Consider the following 16,025-nt stretch of genomic DNA (forward strand, 5'->3'; position numbering starts at 1 on the left):
GCTTTTACGGTTACAGAAGTCAACAAATGATAGCTCCTTGGGAGTAGGAGTGATACTGGGGGCTGCAGGGCCTGGGCTAACCTCTACATCACCAGAGGAACAGAGGAGGAGTAGAATAAGGATACGGTTAAAGGCTTTAAGAACTGGTCTTCTAGTGCGTTGGGTACAGAGAATAAAGGGGGCAGATTTCCGGGCGTTGTAGAATAGATTCAGGGCATTATGTACAGACAAGGATATGGAAGAATATGAGTACAGTGGAGGTAAACCTAAGCGTTGGGTAACAATGAAAGAGATAGCATCACTGGAGGCACCGATTGAGCCGGTCTCCGCGTGTATGGGGAGTGGAACAAAGAAGCTATTTGAGGCAGTTTGAGAGGGACTTGGGGCTCTACAATGAAATTGTATAATAATAACTAACTGGAACAGCAATAGGCAAGGCATATTGACATGGGAGAGAGGCATAAAGCAATTACAGGTGTTATTCGAGAGAGCTAAGACAACAACTGGTAATGGCGATGAGAGTTTGGGCTGAGGCTAAACAGATAAACAGGACAGGGTACCGTGTAAAGGAACAGTCCAGCAGGCATCAGCTGTGCAGCTGAGTGATCATAAGGTCCAGTGAACAGCAATATGTGAGTCCGAGAGCAGTTCGAATTGGTGCTACAGCACAGGCTAGCAGGAAGCACAGCTGTTGTTTGCGTGTGCTAGCGGGCCGGGGCTAGCAGGTGGATCTTCGTGGTCGTCGCAATGGGAAGCCTGTTGAAACCACAGACGATTACGTTGGCAGACCAATCGTGATGGATCGGCGGGGCTCCGTGTCGACTCTAGGAAGTCCCGTCCGGTTGACAGAGAGGTAGATAGCCGGGAGATGGGCCTGACTCGAGGCTAGCTCAAGGCTGATTAGCCAACAACAACATCCATTTGGTTGCAGCTCACTAGTTGCGATGATCCGGTGTTAAAGGTCCAGTGATTCAGTGATTCCGGCAGAAAAACCGATATGTTCTGGGTCGATAACATTGATTATTTTTTATATGGAAAACACCTTTTTGTCACCCTAGAATACACGCATAAATCAAAATCAAATGTATCTATAAAGCCCTTTTTACATCAGCAGATGTCGCAAAGTGCTCCAGTCACACAGATAGATGGGACTCCAAGGTAATGTTTCCCCTAGGTACAGATCTAGGATCAGCTTCTAGCAACACTTGCTCTACCTTAACCATTGGCAAAGAAACTGACCCAGGATCAGTGTCCAGGGGCAACCCCGCCCTACTCCGATAGGGCGGTAGTCTTTGCACACTGGTTTACAATTCCAATCAATATTTGAAATGGGATGTGTCCAATAGAAACTGATGGATGCATCAATTCCATCTGGCCCATACACTTTTATTGGCCTGCTGATATGAGAAAATAAAGTTAGAGCACCATTAATGTGTAAAATATAATTACTATAATTCTACTGTAATTCTATTTTTGTGGGTGTTGACTACCAGTCATGGTGTCAGTTCAGGTCAAACACAATAATTAGTCTTGGAAAGGTGAAACATTTGTTTAAGGATGATCGGTCCACTTTCAGAATGAGGCCACACCGAGACATATTAAATCATATTTTTATTTATTTAACCTTTATTTAACCAGGTAAGCCAGTTGAGAACAAGTTCTCATTTACAACTGCGACCTGGCCAAGATAAAGCAAAGCAGTGCGATAAAAACAACAACACATATGCATTCATCATTGTCCGTGTTTCAACTCATCAAAAGTTCCGATTATAATTATTTTTTACATACATAAAAAGTGTCAGAAACTGACAATTTTAACTGCACCTAATTGTGTAAGAAGAGAACCACACGGCGTAAACATGACAAGAAGTTAATCAAAATCTTTATTCGTTACACTGTGTTACATTCAATATCCAATGAGTTTGTTTTCGACACGCATATAATAAGACCAATACAAACAAGCAGATTTTGTGCCTTACCTAACGGAGGAGGGACAGACGACTGAAATGTACTTCACGCCCTCATCTTCCAACTTCATACAAGTTGATACCTTCAACATTTACAGAATAAATTAGTCGTTTACGAGGAACGAGATAAAAAATCTAGTTCAGTTCATGTTGCACCACCGAGATTGTAGAATATTTGCAGAGCACAATGGCGGGCTAGAGTATCGAGTAATTTGAGAATTTAAATTCGTTGAGGCCGTTTGAATCAGCAATAGGTTGGACATTCCATATTCAAAAGAGTTGACACTAGTAAATTGACAGCAAAAGTCATGCCTGAAGTGACATTTTACTCGTCTGGTCGCAGATCTGGTTGTGCTGGAAAGCATAAACGCTTGAAGTTGCTAACACCCTAGGAGTTGGCTATACAGCACAAACAGATCTGGGACCAGACTAACATTTTACTACATAAAAAAGAAATAGAAAAAAATCCTCTTAATTCTCAAAAACACAGGACTTGTCAATTGCCAATAAGCAAGTAACCTCAAATGACAGTAATATTATTCTGGACAAATACAAATAACTCAACTGAGCCTTCAGCGTCCCCAGATACAGTAAGGTTTCAATAGTCTTTAGTACGATTCAGCTTTTCCTTAACAGTCAAGAAAATGGAAATCATTCCAAAATGAGACACAAAATCAGCGATCTATGGAACGAAAGTAGAGGAAATCTTAGTTCCAGAAACTCTAAATGGCTCGGGTGGATCACCACGGCAAATATCATGCAAAAAATATAGTTCCGCATTATTTTCCATATGATCAAAAACTGATTTATAACATCATCAGTGTTTAAGACAGATCCAGCAACATACACAGGGGGTGTGAACAGTACGTCAGTTGGTCAATTGCACCCATCCAACCCTTAATAGATCACTGCAAAAATGACTAAATAAAACTACTGCGTTTCAGCCCTTAATAGCCATGAGCTGTTATGTAGTGTGGAATAAAATCAAGCACAAATAAAGACACTAATTGGTGGAAAAAAGAAAAGTACAACCTCTGCCGCTACACACTAGTGATTTAATGCTCTGAGTTTGGTTTTAGGCTGGACATAAAACTACAATATTATGGACAAAACATGGCGGTATGTATCAGGTCTGTGATGTCACATCTGGAATGGGATGTTAAACACAGTGCTCATGACAAATCATTTTTTAAATCACCATAGATGATCACTTTTCCAACTGTGAATATCAAACAATCAAGTGCAACTCACCCCCTTAATATCACCAATGAAAATGTATTTTTTTTACAAATATTTTTAGCTTTTTTATTTGATATGGAAAGAAACAAACCAATTAGTGATAGCTTTCATTTTTAAATCCATACTGAAAAATGTGGTTTCCTGAAGTCTACCATCAGATCCAGTGAATGTGAAATGCCACAAGTTTAAAACTGAATAATGCCTCAATTGAAGTCAGTTGGTTGGGAGTGCATTGAGTACATGGACCACGGTCGCATTCATTAGGGCACATCGTAGCAAAACACTGTACAACTGAAAACAAAAACAAGCGTTTCTTATTGGACTGATTGGAAGTCCTGGTAGTCCCTCCCTTTTTCATTCAGTTCGTTTAGTAAGCCTGTTTCGTAGCTTATGAACAACCCAGATGCCGATGAGTATAAAAAGGCTCAATCTACCTGAGATTTTAAGTTAAAGTATATTTACACACTCTCGCTAATTGGCACAAGTGTGGGACGAGAAAACCAAAATCACTACGTAAGTCAAAAATAACCATTGACTAAAGTGAGATTTGAGTTTTGTAAAAAAAAAAAAATGTAGTTGTTTAGATGAAAAGTAAATTTTTCTGATGTTTTGACCACTCTTTTTTGCTCCAGACCAACATAACAAAACAAAAAACATGACGTTAGATATGGTAAAATGGACAGACCAATGCGTTTCATAGAAAAGCATACAGAAGAATTGGACTTGAAAAACCACAGTGAGATGGCTGTGGGAACTAGTAACAGCCATAGAGTGGAAGCCATTTTTAATTTTGCCACGTCACAAGTCTAAAGCCACTCGTTTTAGTATATTCCCTCTGCTGACAGCCTGAAGCCTCGCAGCCAGGTGAGGTGAGTGCCACAGCCACAACCACACCCCATCAAAGAGTCCTACAAGCTGCTGTGAGTTTAGCAGTGGAGGCTGCTGAGGGGAGGACGGCTCACAATAATGGCTGGAACAGAGCAAATGGAATGGATTCAAACACCTGGAAACCATGTGTTTGATGTATTTGATACCATTCCACCTGTTCCGCTCCAGCCATTACCACGAGCCTGTTCTCCCCAGTTAAGGTGCCACCAGCCTCCTGTGGAGTCTAGATAGAAAAAACGAAGATGTTCAGGTGCCGTGGCTGCGGTGAGTCAGCATAGAAATAAAATAAATTGTTGACCTCAAGTCGAATTGCAACGTGGCCAAGTGCTGATAATATACATAACAAAAGTAAAGAGAGGAAAAATATTTGTTATAAATATAGAATATTTGTGACAGTCTCTCAGTCTCGGGAGCGAGGTGAAAGGTCAAAGTTCACCGGGGGGTGGATTCAGGGGTTGAGGCTGCTCTCTTCGACCTCCTGGAAGAGGGCGGTGTAGAACTCAGGCTCCAACTGCTTGTTGCGGTACCGGTTCACCACCTCAGCGATCTTCTGTTTCCGACGCACGTGCGGCGGGTTGTACGAGTCACTCTCCAGCCGCTTTCGCCGGCACGCGTTGATCACCGTCTGTCTCACCAGGAACCCTGAGAGGAGAGAGAGGACCAATGGCTCAGCACTGATGTGGAGAGAGAAGTGGTGGAGCTAGGCCCGGTGACTCACACATTTGGCATGTGTGAAGAAAACACACACAGTGCTACTCGTCACGAGTCATCGTGATGGCTAACACACACACACACCTTTCACCCCTCCCCCCATACTCTCACCTAGTGACCTTCTGCTGACCAACATGCCGTCCACCAGGGGGACGACCATGCTGAACTTGCCCAGGGCCCCGTGCAGGCGGATCCGGAACAGGCCGGTCCTCAGAGGGTGGATGAAGATCACCTGCACGTCCTGACCTGACGATGTGGGCCTGAGAGGAGGAAAGAGGGTTGGACATAATAATAATAATAATAATATGCCATTTAGCAGACGCTTTTATCCAAAGCGACTTACAGTCATGCGTGCATACATTTTTGTGTATGGGTGGTCCCGGGGATCGAACCCACTACCTTGGCGTTACAAGCGCCGTGCTCTACCAGCTGAGCTACAGAGGACCACATGCGCACACAGAGAGAGACAGACAGAGAGACAGAGAGAGAGAGATAGAGAGAGAGAGAGACACACACAGAGAGACAGAGAGAGGCAGATAGGAAGAGGAGGGAGAGCAGAAAGGTGGAAGTAGAACAGAGGAGATATGAGAGACTGTCTCCGCTGCAGAGGCACTATGAGCACCTCTTACCATCCTGCTTTATGAGGTCAGACACCATCCAGCTGGCCTTGTTCCTGTACTGTCTCTGGCCAGACACCATCCAGCTGGCCTGGCTTTGTTCCTGTACTGTCTCTGGCCAGACACCATCCAGCTGGCCTGGCTTTGTTCCTGTACTGTCTCTGGCCAGACACCATCCAGCTGGCCTGGCTTTGTTCCTGTACTGTCTCTGGCCAGACACCATCCAGCTGGCCTGGCTTTGTTCCTGTACTGTCTCTGGCCAGACACCATCCAGCTGGCCTGGCTTTGTTCCTGTACTGTCTCTGGCCAGCCACCATCCAGCTGGCTTGGCTTTGTTCCTGTACCGTCTCTGGTTCAACCCTACATTGCATTGCCTTGCTCCTGTATCCTGTTCTACATGCTGCCCTGGCAAGACCTCGTCCCTGCCCTGTGTCTGGGTCCCCCGACCTACACTGCTTTGTCTCAGCTAAATGAACATTATGGATAATTATGAATGAATCGTGAATAATGATGTGTGGGAAGGTTAGAGGCATAAAAAAATGTATGCTAACCTCCCCTGTTATTGTTAATGGTGAGAGGTTAGCATGTTTTGGGGGGTATGATCTCTTTGGGCACAACATAATCTGAAACACAACCAAAACAAACGGCAAATGCATCCAACAAGTTTGTAGAATCACAAGCTTGATGTAGTCATTGCATGCTAGGAATATGGGACCAAATACTTAACTTTTGACTACTTTATTACACATATAAGTGGATTTGTCCAAATACTTTTGACACATGGGGGGACTACATACATAAAGTGCTTTCATTTCTAAAAGGTAAAACAGATATGTATGAAAATACCCTCGAATAAAAGGTGAGATTCTGTACTGTCGCTTTATAGAAAACATTTGATCTCAAATCCAAAATGCTGGAGTACAGAGCCAAATATAAAAATTTAGCTTCACTGTCCAAATAAATAAACACTGATCCTGCGGACTCACGTGAGCCATTTATATATGACTGGAGTAAAGGACAACTGTCTGGTCTTGGTGGTGGTCCGCTCTGAGCTTCTATCAGGTAAGTCAGAAGAGGATAGGGCTCCTATATAGGTCTATTGAACTATTTTCTATGAGTTTTTCCTTGTCATTGTCGCCGTGCTTGCTCTTTTGAGGGTTCAAGCACACATTTATATTGAACCCTTAGGCCTAGTTTCCCAGACCCCTTGACTAAAATGCATGCTTAGAGGAGAATCTCCATTTAAAGTTTTATTATTTATTAGTATTGATAGATAGGGAGTGATTTGGGACAGGCTGTCAGTGCTGAGTAGTGATAGATGGAGAGTGATTAGGGACGGGCTGTCAGTGCTGAGTAGTGATGGCTAGGGAGTGATTTGGGACGGGCTGTCAGTGATCAGTAGTGATAGATGGAGAGTGATTAGGGACGGGCTGTCAGTGATCAGTAGTGATAGATGGAGAGTGATTAGGGACAGGCTGTCAGTGATCAGTAGTGATGGATATGGAGTGATTTGGGACGGGCTGTCAGTGATCAGTAGTGATAGATGGAGAGTGATTAGGGACAGGCTGTCAGTGATCAGTAGTGATGGATGGAGAGTGATTAGGGACGGGCTGTCAGTGCTGAGTAGTGATGGCTAGGGAGTGATTTGGGACGGGCTGTCAGTGATCAGTAGTGATAGATAGAGAGTGATTAGGGACAGGCTGTCAGTGATCAGTAGTGATGGATATGGAGTGATTTGGGACAGGCTGTCAGTGCTGAGTAGTGATGGATATGGAGTGATTTGGGACAGGCTGTCAGTGCTGAGTAGTGATGGATATGGAGTGATTTGGGACAGGCTGTCAGTGCTGAGTAGTGATGGATTTGGAGTGATTTGGGACAGGCTGTCAGTGCTGAGTAGTGATGGATATGGAGTGATTTGGGACAGGCTGTCAGTGCTGAGTAGTGATGGATATGGAGTGATTTGGGACAGGCTGTCAGTGCTGAGTAGTGATGGATATGGAGTGATTTGGGACAGGCTGTCAGTGCTGAGTAGTGATGGATATGGAGTGATTTGGGACAGGCTGTCAGTGCTGAGTAGTGATGGATATGGAGTGATTTGGGACAGGCTGTCAGTGCTGAGTAGTGATGGATATGGAGTGATTTGGGACAGGCTGTCAGTGCTGAGTAGTGATGGATTTGGAGTGATTTGGGACAGGCTGTCAGTGCTGAGTAGTGATGGATATGGAGTGATTTGGGACAGGCTGTCAGTGCTGAGTAGTGATGGATATGGAGTGATTTGGGACAGGCTGTCAGTGCTGAGTAGTGATGGATATGGAGTGATTTGGGACAGGCTGTCAGTGCTGAGTAGTGATGGATATGGAGTGATTTGGGACAGGCTGTCAGTGCTGAGTAGTGATGGATATGGAGTGATTTGGGACAGGCTGTCAGTGCTGAGTAGTGATGGATCTGGAGTGATTTGGGACAGGCTGTCAGTGCTGAGTAGTGATGGATCTGGAGTGATTTGGGACAGGCTGTCAGTGCTGAGTAGTGATGGCTAGGGAGTGATTTGGGACGGGCTGTCAGTGATCAGTAGTGATAGATGGAGAGTGATTAGGGACGGGCTGTCAGTGATCAGTAGTGATAGATGGAGAGTGATTAGGGACAGGCTGTCAGTGATCAGTAGTGATGGATATGGAGTGATTTGGGACGGGCTGTCAGTGATCAGTAGTGATAGATGGAGAGTGATTAGGGACAGGCTGTCAGTGATCAGTAGTGATGGATGGAGAGTGATTAGGGACGGGCTGTCAGTGCTGAGTAGTGATGGCTAGGGAGTGATTTGGGACGGGCTGTCAGTGATCAGTAGTGATAGATAGAGAGTGATTAGGGACAGGCTGTCAGTGATCAGTAGTGATGGATATGGAGTGATTTGGGACGGGCTGTCAGTGATCAGTAGTGATAGATGGAGAGTGATTAGGGACGGGCTGTCAGTGCTGAGTAGTGATGGCTAGGGAGTGATTTGGGACGGGCTGTCAGTGATCAGTAGTGATGGATAGGGAGTGATTTGGGACGGGCTGTCAGTGCTGAGTAGTGATGGATATGGAGTGATTTGGGACAGGCTGTCAGTGCTGAGTAGTGATGGATATGGAGTGATTTGGGACAGGCTGTCAGTGCTGAGTAGTGATGGATATGGAGTGATTTGGGACAGGCTGTCAGTGATCAGTAGTGATGGATATGGAGTGATTTGGGACAGGCTGTCAGTGCTGAGTAGTGATGGATATGGAGTGATTTGGGACAGGCTGTCAGTGCTGAGTAGTGATGGATATGGAGTGATTTGGGACAGGCTGTCAGTGCTGAGTAGTGATGGATATGGAGTGATTTGGGACAGGCTGTCAGTGCTGAGTAGTGATGGATTTGGAGTGATTTGGGACAGGCTGTCAGTGCTGAGTAGTGATGGATATGGAGTGATTTGGGACAGGCTGTCAGTGCTGAGTAGTGATGGATATGGAGTGATTTGGGACAGGCTGTCAGTGCTGAGTAGTGATGGATATGGAGTGATTTGGGACAGGCTGTCAGTGCTGAGTAGTGATGGATATGGAGTGATTTGGGACAGGCTGTCAGTGCTGAGTAGTGATGGATCTGGAGTGATTTGGGACAGGCTGTCAGTGCTGAGTAGTGATGGATATGGAGTGATTTGGGACAGGCTGTCAGTGCTGAGTAGTGATGGATGGGAGCCTGCAGTGCAGTAACCTTGTGGAGGTGCTACTGTTGGCTGTGGTCTCCACTCCAGTGCTCGTCTCTACCAGCAGGTCGGCCAGGGGAAAGTTATCTACAACACAGGAATTCGACATACACTGCTCAAAAAAATAAAGGGAACACTAAAATAACACATCCTAGATCTGAATGAATGAAATAATCTTATTAAATACTTTTTTCTTTACATAGTTGAATGTGCTGACAACAAAATCACACAAAAATTATCAATGGAAATCAAATGTATCAACCCATGGAGGTCTGGATTTGGAGTCACCCTCAAAATTAAAGTGGAAAACCACACTACAGGCTGATCCAACTTTGATGTAATGTCCTTAAAACAAGAGCACAGGGCGCCAGTGGCGAATTTGCCAATCTTGGTGTTCTCTGGCAAATGCCAAACGTCCTGCACGGTGTTGGGCTGTAAGCACAACCCCCACCTGTGGACGTCGGGCCCTCATACCACCCTCATGGAGTCTGTTTCTGACCGTTTGAGCAGACACATGCACATTTGTGGCCTGCTGGAGGTCATTTTGCAGGGCTCTGGCAGTGCTCCCCCTGCTCCTCCTTGCACAAAGGCGGAGGTAGCAGTCCTGCTGCTGGGTTGTTGCCCTCCTACGGCCTCCTCCACGTCTCCTGATGTACTGGCCTGTCTCCTGGTAGCGCCTCCATGCTCTGGACACTACGCTGACAGACACAGCAAACCTTCTTGCCACTGCTCGCATTGATGTGCCATCCTGGATGAGCTGCACTACCTGAGCCACTTGTGTGGGTTGTAGACTCTGTCTCATGCTACCACTAGAGTGAAAGCACCGCCAGCATTCAAAAGTGACCAAAACATCAGCCAGGAAGCATAGGAACTGAGAAGTGGTCTGTGGTCACCACCTGCAAAACCAGTCCTTTATTGGGGGTGTCTTGCTAATTGCCTATAATTTCCACCTGTTGTCTATTCCATTTGCACAACAGCATGTGAAATGTATTGTCAATCAGTGTTGCTTCCTAAGTGGACAGTTTGATTTCACAGAAATGTGATTGACTTGGAGTTACATTGTGTTGTTTAAGTGTTGCCTTTATCTTTTTTGAGCAGTGTACGTCGCAGTTCAAACTTTTAGGTGCACACAATCTATCAAGGTGCACTGAAGTCAGTCATTTCAGAAATATGAAGACATGCCTCTAAAAATACAGGATAACAAACATTTAACTACTCGTTAACAGTTGCATCTGATAGTAAAATGTCTGTAAGGAATGAATGAGACATTCTACAGATCTGATACGTTGTTTCTACCAATAGTACAAATATTTCATGACTAGATAAGAGTGTAGTTCCGCTAGACTTCATAAATAACCAAAATGGCAGCCAAAAGAGGCCAGTTTCAGCGTGAAGCAGCAGGAAGTTAGCCTACCAATATCGTCGTAGCGCTCCACCCAGACTACCAGTACTTTGGTCTCGGGCCCCATTGGAGGGATAGTCCTGCCAGATGGCATCTTCTTAGACTTCACTGTGGGACTCTAAAGGACAGACAATAGTGGAAATCAGGTGAACAAGCTAGAACAAAGAAAAAACGCTCAACTGACTACAGGATAAATGACTCCATAATCCAGCTTTAAGGCCTCAACACAGTTGTATTTTAACCTTTGCGTAGCGATCACCGTTCGCTAAACACAGCTAAGTAAGTCTTGAGTCAGTGAAAACCAGAAGTGCTTTGGCCCTCCAGACATGAATTGAACATCCCTGGGGTAGGGTTTGGGTTTAGGTGGGATGTGGGCATTGATAAGGTCAATCGGTCTGAGGAAAATAATACTAGCATACTTCAGGAGCACTTCACCACTTTTTAACCTACATATATGTTCACATATAGACACTGGTATAGTGCTGGAGAGAATGCTAATAATGTTAAAGTGTTACAATAGTCTGCGGTGTGTCTTACCCTCTGCGCAGGGGCCACATTGTCTGAGTGGTTGGGGAAGAGGTCCAGTGTGAGGTTGGACTGTTTCAGCAGGCTGGGCAGCAGGTCCATCTGAGAGTCTGGGTCTCCCGTGGGGAAACTGTTCTCTGACCACTCTGCTACAGAAACAACAACACAAAGACAAGTGGGAACACAGTCTGCATCCTAAACGGCCCCCACTCCAGGCCACTCTTCAACATCTACAACTAGTTAGAAAGTATGTACAAATTATAATGGACATAAACGTTTTCAAATAACTGCCCTTTTTCTGGCCTGCAAATTGCTTTTGACGAACAAATCGGTCCGAAAAGAAATATGTGCACCCTTGCCCTATATAATGCAGGTTCCATAGCGTTTCTTATTAGACAGGTTCAGGTAGTCCCTCCATGTATTAGTATGTTCTTTTTGTTTTGTGCCTAATGAATACCCCCCTGCTTAATGGCTACCTAATGAATACCCCCCTGCTTAATGGCTACCTAATGAAGACCACCCTGCTTAATGGCTACCTAATGAATACCACCCTGCTTAATGGCTACCTAATGAAAACCACCCTGCTTAATGGCTCTCTAATAGAATTACAATGCTCTAGAAAATAAAGAAGATTTGTAGAACAAATTAGGGGAAATCCATAAAGACACACAGTGGGGATTTCCTTCCTCTACAGACGACTTGAAACGGAGAACAGCGGCTTTAGGATCGATGGCAAACACAGAAAAAGAGCTGAGGAGAGAAAATAAGAAGTGAAGACTTGAAAGAGAGATGAGGAACGTAGAGAAAATAAGACCGGAGGATGGGAGAGAGGGATGAGGAGTGGGAGAAAAGTAAGAAGAAGTGAAGATGGGAGAGAGGGATGAGGCCCACCGGAGGACTCTGTGAGCGAGGGAACGACGAAGGCGATTTCGGTCAAGGCGTCTGCATAGTACAGCACCCCCTTCTCTCCGTTGAACACGCCCCCGCCCGTGTCTCCCAGGGTGACCACGTCATCTGTGGGGACAGAGAATAACTTCCTTACTGCTGTAAAAAAACAAAACAAGATTCAGGTCGGTACGATAATGTGAAAAAAGTACAGAAGCCCTTGGGGATGGGGTCTCCCTCCCTCCCACCTGGTGGGCTACTGTCTCTGTTATTGTTGCTGTTGTTGTTGTTGATGGACCAGCTGGTGTAGACACTGCCCGTCCAGCCCGGGTGCTGCCCCACCTCCACGGGCCAGCCCAGCGACAGCAGGAACTCCAGGAAGTGGTGCTGCACGTTGGAGCTAGACTCCACGTTCCTCAGGATCTGGTATGGGACAGAGTGGTGGAGACACACAGATCACTGAGGAGATGTGAAAATAGAAATCAATGGTCAAGCCATGTCTGTAAATTATTTTACATCGTCCAAAACTATTTTTAACTGTTAAAGAAAAGCGTATTCTTCTCTGAGACAGAAATTATTTTTCACAACCAACTCAGCAAACAAATTAGCATTTCCCTCATCTTGACATATTCATATGTCTACACACTTGGCAAAACCAACAGATAATATTCTCCAGTCCATATCAGGTATTTTATCAGGGACCATTTTGCTTCAGACTCTGTAATTTTAGTGCTAAATTCAGATAGTAACTTCCTGTTTCAATGTTGATGCCCTCCCCTTTAACCCAGTTGATGGCCTCCCATTTAACCCAGTTGATGGCCGCCCCTTTAACGTGTTGATTTCCTCTCCTTTAACCGTGTTGATTCCCTCTCCTTTAACCGTGTTGATGCCCACCCCTTTAACCGTGTTGATGCCCGCCCCCCCACTTTAACCCAGTTGATGCCCCCCCTTTAACCCAGTTGATGCCCCCCCCCACTTTAACCCAGTTGATGCCCCCCCCCACTTTAACCCAGTTGATGCCCTCCCCTTAAACCCAGTTGATGCCCCCCCCCCTTAACCCAGTTGATGCCCCCCCCCCCCCCCTTTAACCCAGTTGATGCCCTCCCCTTTAACCCAGTTGATGCCCTCCCCTTTAACCCAGTTGATGCCCCCCCCTTTAACCCAGTTGATGCCCCCCCCCTTTAACCCAGTTGATGCCCTCCCCTTTAACCCAGTTGATGCCCCCCCCTTTAACCCAGTTGATGCCCTCCCCTTTAACCCTGTTGATGCCCTCCCCTTTAACCCTGTTAACCCTTCACCTCCTGGCTGCTCTTCTGGCCAGCCTTCATGTAGAAGAGGAAGACTGTGTCACAGGGCCGACAGGGCAGCAGGTCCAGGTAGCTCATGTCATCAAAGAAGCCCGGCAACCCAGAGTCCAGTGCAATCAGGTGGGGAGGTAGGCGACTGTTGCCGGGCTCCTGGAGGGCAGGAAACAAAGTTAAATGTGATTGGCTGGTTTAATCTGCCAATTTAAGGGCCAGTTTAACTGCTGTATTAGTTTGACTATATTTTGCTACCATGTGATAACCCATGTGATAACCCATGTCATCAAATAACTGAATACATCTTGCCATGGGTTGATTGCATGCTTTCCTGTTGAAACTTTCAACATGCTTCTTTCCTTCCTTGAAGTAGTCACTGATCTAACAGGATTGGACAGGTGAAAGCAAGGGGTTCCACTACATGCATGTCAAGGACCTTGTCTGTTTCAATCCCTTCAAAACAGACCCATTCTTTCCTCTTCTTCTCTCCTCTCCCTCACCTTGTTCCCCTTCACTCCTCCCTCTCCTCCTCTCTCACCTTGTTCCCCTCCACTCCTCCTCTCTCCCCTCCCTCACCTTGTTCCCCTCTCCTCCTCCTCTCTCCCCTCCCTCACCTTGTTCCCCGCCACTCCTCCTCTCTCCCCTCCCTCACCTTGTTCCCCTCTCCTCCTCCTCTCTCCCCTCCCTCACCTTATTCCCCTCCACTCCTCCTCTCTCCCCTCCCTCATCTTGTTCCCCTCTCCTCCTTCTCTCTCCCCTCCCTCACCTTGTTGCCCTCCACTCCTCCTCTCTCCCCTCCCTCACCTCGTTCCCCTCCACTCCTCCTCCCTCACCTTGTTCCCCTCTCCTCCTCCTCTTCCCTCCCTCACCTTGTTCCCCTCCACTCCTCCTCTCTCCCCTCCCTCACCTTGTTCCCCTCTCCTCCTCCTCTCTCCCCTCCCTCACCTTGTTCCCCGCCACTCCTCCTCTCTCCCCTCCCTCACCTTGTTCCCCTCTCCTCCTCCTCTCTCCCCTCCCTCACCTTATTCCCCTCCACTCCTCCTCTCTCCCCTCCCTCATCTTGTTCCCCTCTCCTCCTCCTCTCTCCCCTCCCTCACCTTGTTCCCCGCCACTCCTCCTCTCTCCCCTCCCTCACCTTGTTCCCCTCTCCTCCTCCTCTCTCCCCTCCCTCACCTTATTCCCCTCCACTCCTCCTCTCTCATCTTGTTCCCCTCTCCTCCTTCTCTCTCCCCTCCCTCACCTTGTTGCCCTCCACTCCTCCTCTCTCCCCTCCCTCACCTCGTTCCCCTCCACTCCTCCTCTCTCAACTTGTTCCCCTCTCCTCCTCCTCTCTCCCCTCCCTCACCTTGTGCCCCTCTCCTCCTCCTCTTCCCTCCCTCACCTTGTTCCCCTCCACTCCTCCCCCTCACCTTGTTCCCCTCCACTCCTCCTCTCTCCCCTCCCTCACCTTGTTCCCCTCTCCTCCTCCTCTCTCCCCTCCACTCCTCCTCTCTCCCCTCCCTCACCTTGTTCCCCTCTCCTCCTCCTCTTCCCTCCCTCACCTTGTTCCCCTCCACTCCTCCTCTCTCTTCTCCCTCACCTTGTTCCCCTCTCCTCCTCCTCTCTCCCCTCCCTCACCTTGTTCCCCTCCACTCCTCCTCTCTCCCCTCCCTCACCTTGTTCCCCGCCACTCCTCCTCTCTCCCCTCCCTCACCTTGTTCCCCTCTCCTCCTCCTCTCTCCCCTCCCTCACCTTGTTCCCCTCCACTCCTCCTCTCTCCCCTCCCTCATCTTGTTCCCCTCTCCTCCTCCTCTCTCCCCTCCCTCACCTTGTTGCCCTCCACTCCTCCTCTCTCCCCTCCCTCACCTCGTTCCCCTCCACTCCTCCTCTCTCACCTTGTTCCCCTCTCCTCCTCCTCTTCCCTCCCTCACCTTGTTCCCCTCTCCTCCTCCTCTTCCCTCCCTCACCTTGTTCCCCTCTCCTCCTCCTCTTCCCTCCCTCACCTTGTTCCCCTCCACTCCTCCTCTCTCCTCTCCCTCACCTTGTTCCCCTCCACTCCTCCTCTCTCCCCTCCCTCACCTTGTTCCCCTATCCTCCTCCTCTCTCCCCTCACTCACCTTGTTCCCCTCCACTCCTCCTCTCTCCCCTCCCTCACCTTGTTCCCCTCTCCTCCTCCTCTCCCCTCCCTCACCTTGTTCCCCTCTCCTCCTCCTCTCTCCCCTCCCTCACCTTGTTCCCCTCTCCTCCTCCTCTCTCCCCTCCCTCACCTTGTTCCCCTCTCCTCCTCCTCTCTCCCCTCCCTCACCTTGTTCCCCTCTCCTCCTCCTCTCTCCCCTCCCTCACCTTGTTCCCCTCTCCTCCTCCTCTCTCCCCTCCCTCGCCTTGTTCTCCTCTCCTCCTCCTCTCCCCTCCCTCATCTTGTTCCCCTCTCCTCCTCCTCTCTCCCCTCCCTCACCTTGTTCCCCTCTCCTCCTCCTCTCTTCCCTCCCTCACCTTGTTCCCCTCCACTCCTCCTCTCTCCCCTCCCTCACCTTGTTCCCCTCCACTCCTCCTCTCTCCCCTCCCTCAACTTGTTCCCTCCTCCTCCTCCTCTCCCCTCCCTCACCTTGTTCCCCTCTCCTCCTCCTCTCTCCCCTCCCTCGCCTTGTTCCCCTCCACTCCTACCTCTCCCCTCCCTTGGTTTCCTCCACTCCTCCCTCTCCTTTCCTACCCCTCATCTTCCCCCCGTACCTTGAGTGCCTCCAGTGACAGGAAACCAAAGTGCGACAGGAAAAGGCGGGCGGTCTGGAACTC

General features: G+C 47.9%; 1 protein-coding gene across 1 annotated transcript in view; it reads right to left on the bottom strand.

Annotated features, from left to right (window-relative positions):
- Positions 1–1,865: 1,865 nt before the first annotated feature.
- The window catches only part of LOC311134086 (ral GTPase-activating protein subunit beta-like), a 77,175-nt gene continuing 63,015 nt past the window's right edge, over positions 1,866–16,025 (bottom strand). The window contains exons 22-30 of the mRNA XM_084167676.1: positions 15,963–16,022; positions 13,251–13,409; positions 12,201–12,375; positions 11,764–12,081; positions 11,080–11,255; positions 10,555–10,660; positions 9,149–9,227; positions 4,917–5,065; positions 1,866–4,736 (exon numbers count right to left, since the gene is read on the bottom strand). Coding sequence (XP_084023802.1) covers positions 4,543–4,736; positions 4,917–5,065; positions 9,149–9,227; positions 10,555–10,660; positions 11,080–11,255; positions 11,764–12,081; positions 12,201–12,375; positions 13,251–13,409; positions 15,963–16,022 — 1,416 coding nt within the window. The 3' untranslated portion in view covers positions 1,866–4,542. The remainder of the gene's footprint in view (positions 4,737–4,916; positions 5,066–9,148; positions 9,228–10,554; positions 10,661–11,079; positions 11,256–11,763; positions 12,082–12,200; positions 12,376–13,250; positions 13,410–15,962; positions 16,023–16,025) is intronic.

The sequence above is a fragment of the Coregonus lavaretus genome (genome assembly GCF_964263955.1).
Source record: "Coregonus lavaretus genome assembly, chromosome: 8".
In the NCBI taxonomy this organism is placed as follows: domain Eukaryota; kingdom Metazoa; phylum Chordata; class Actinopteri; order Salmoniformes; family Salmonidae; genus Coregonus; species Coregonus lavaretus.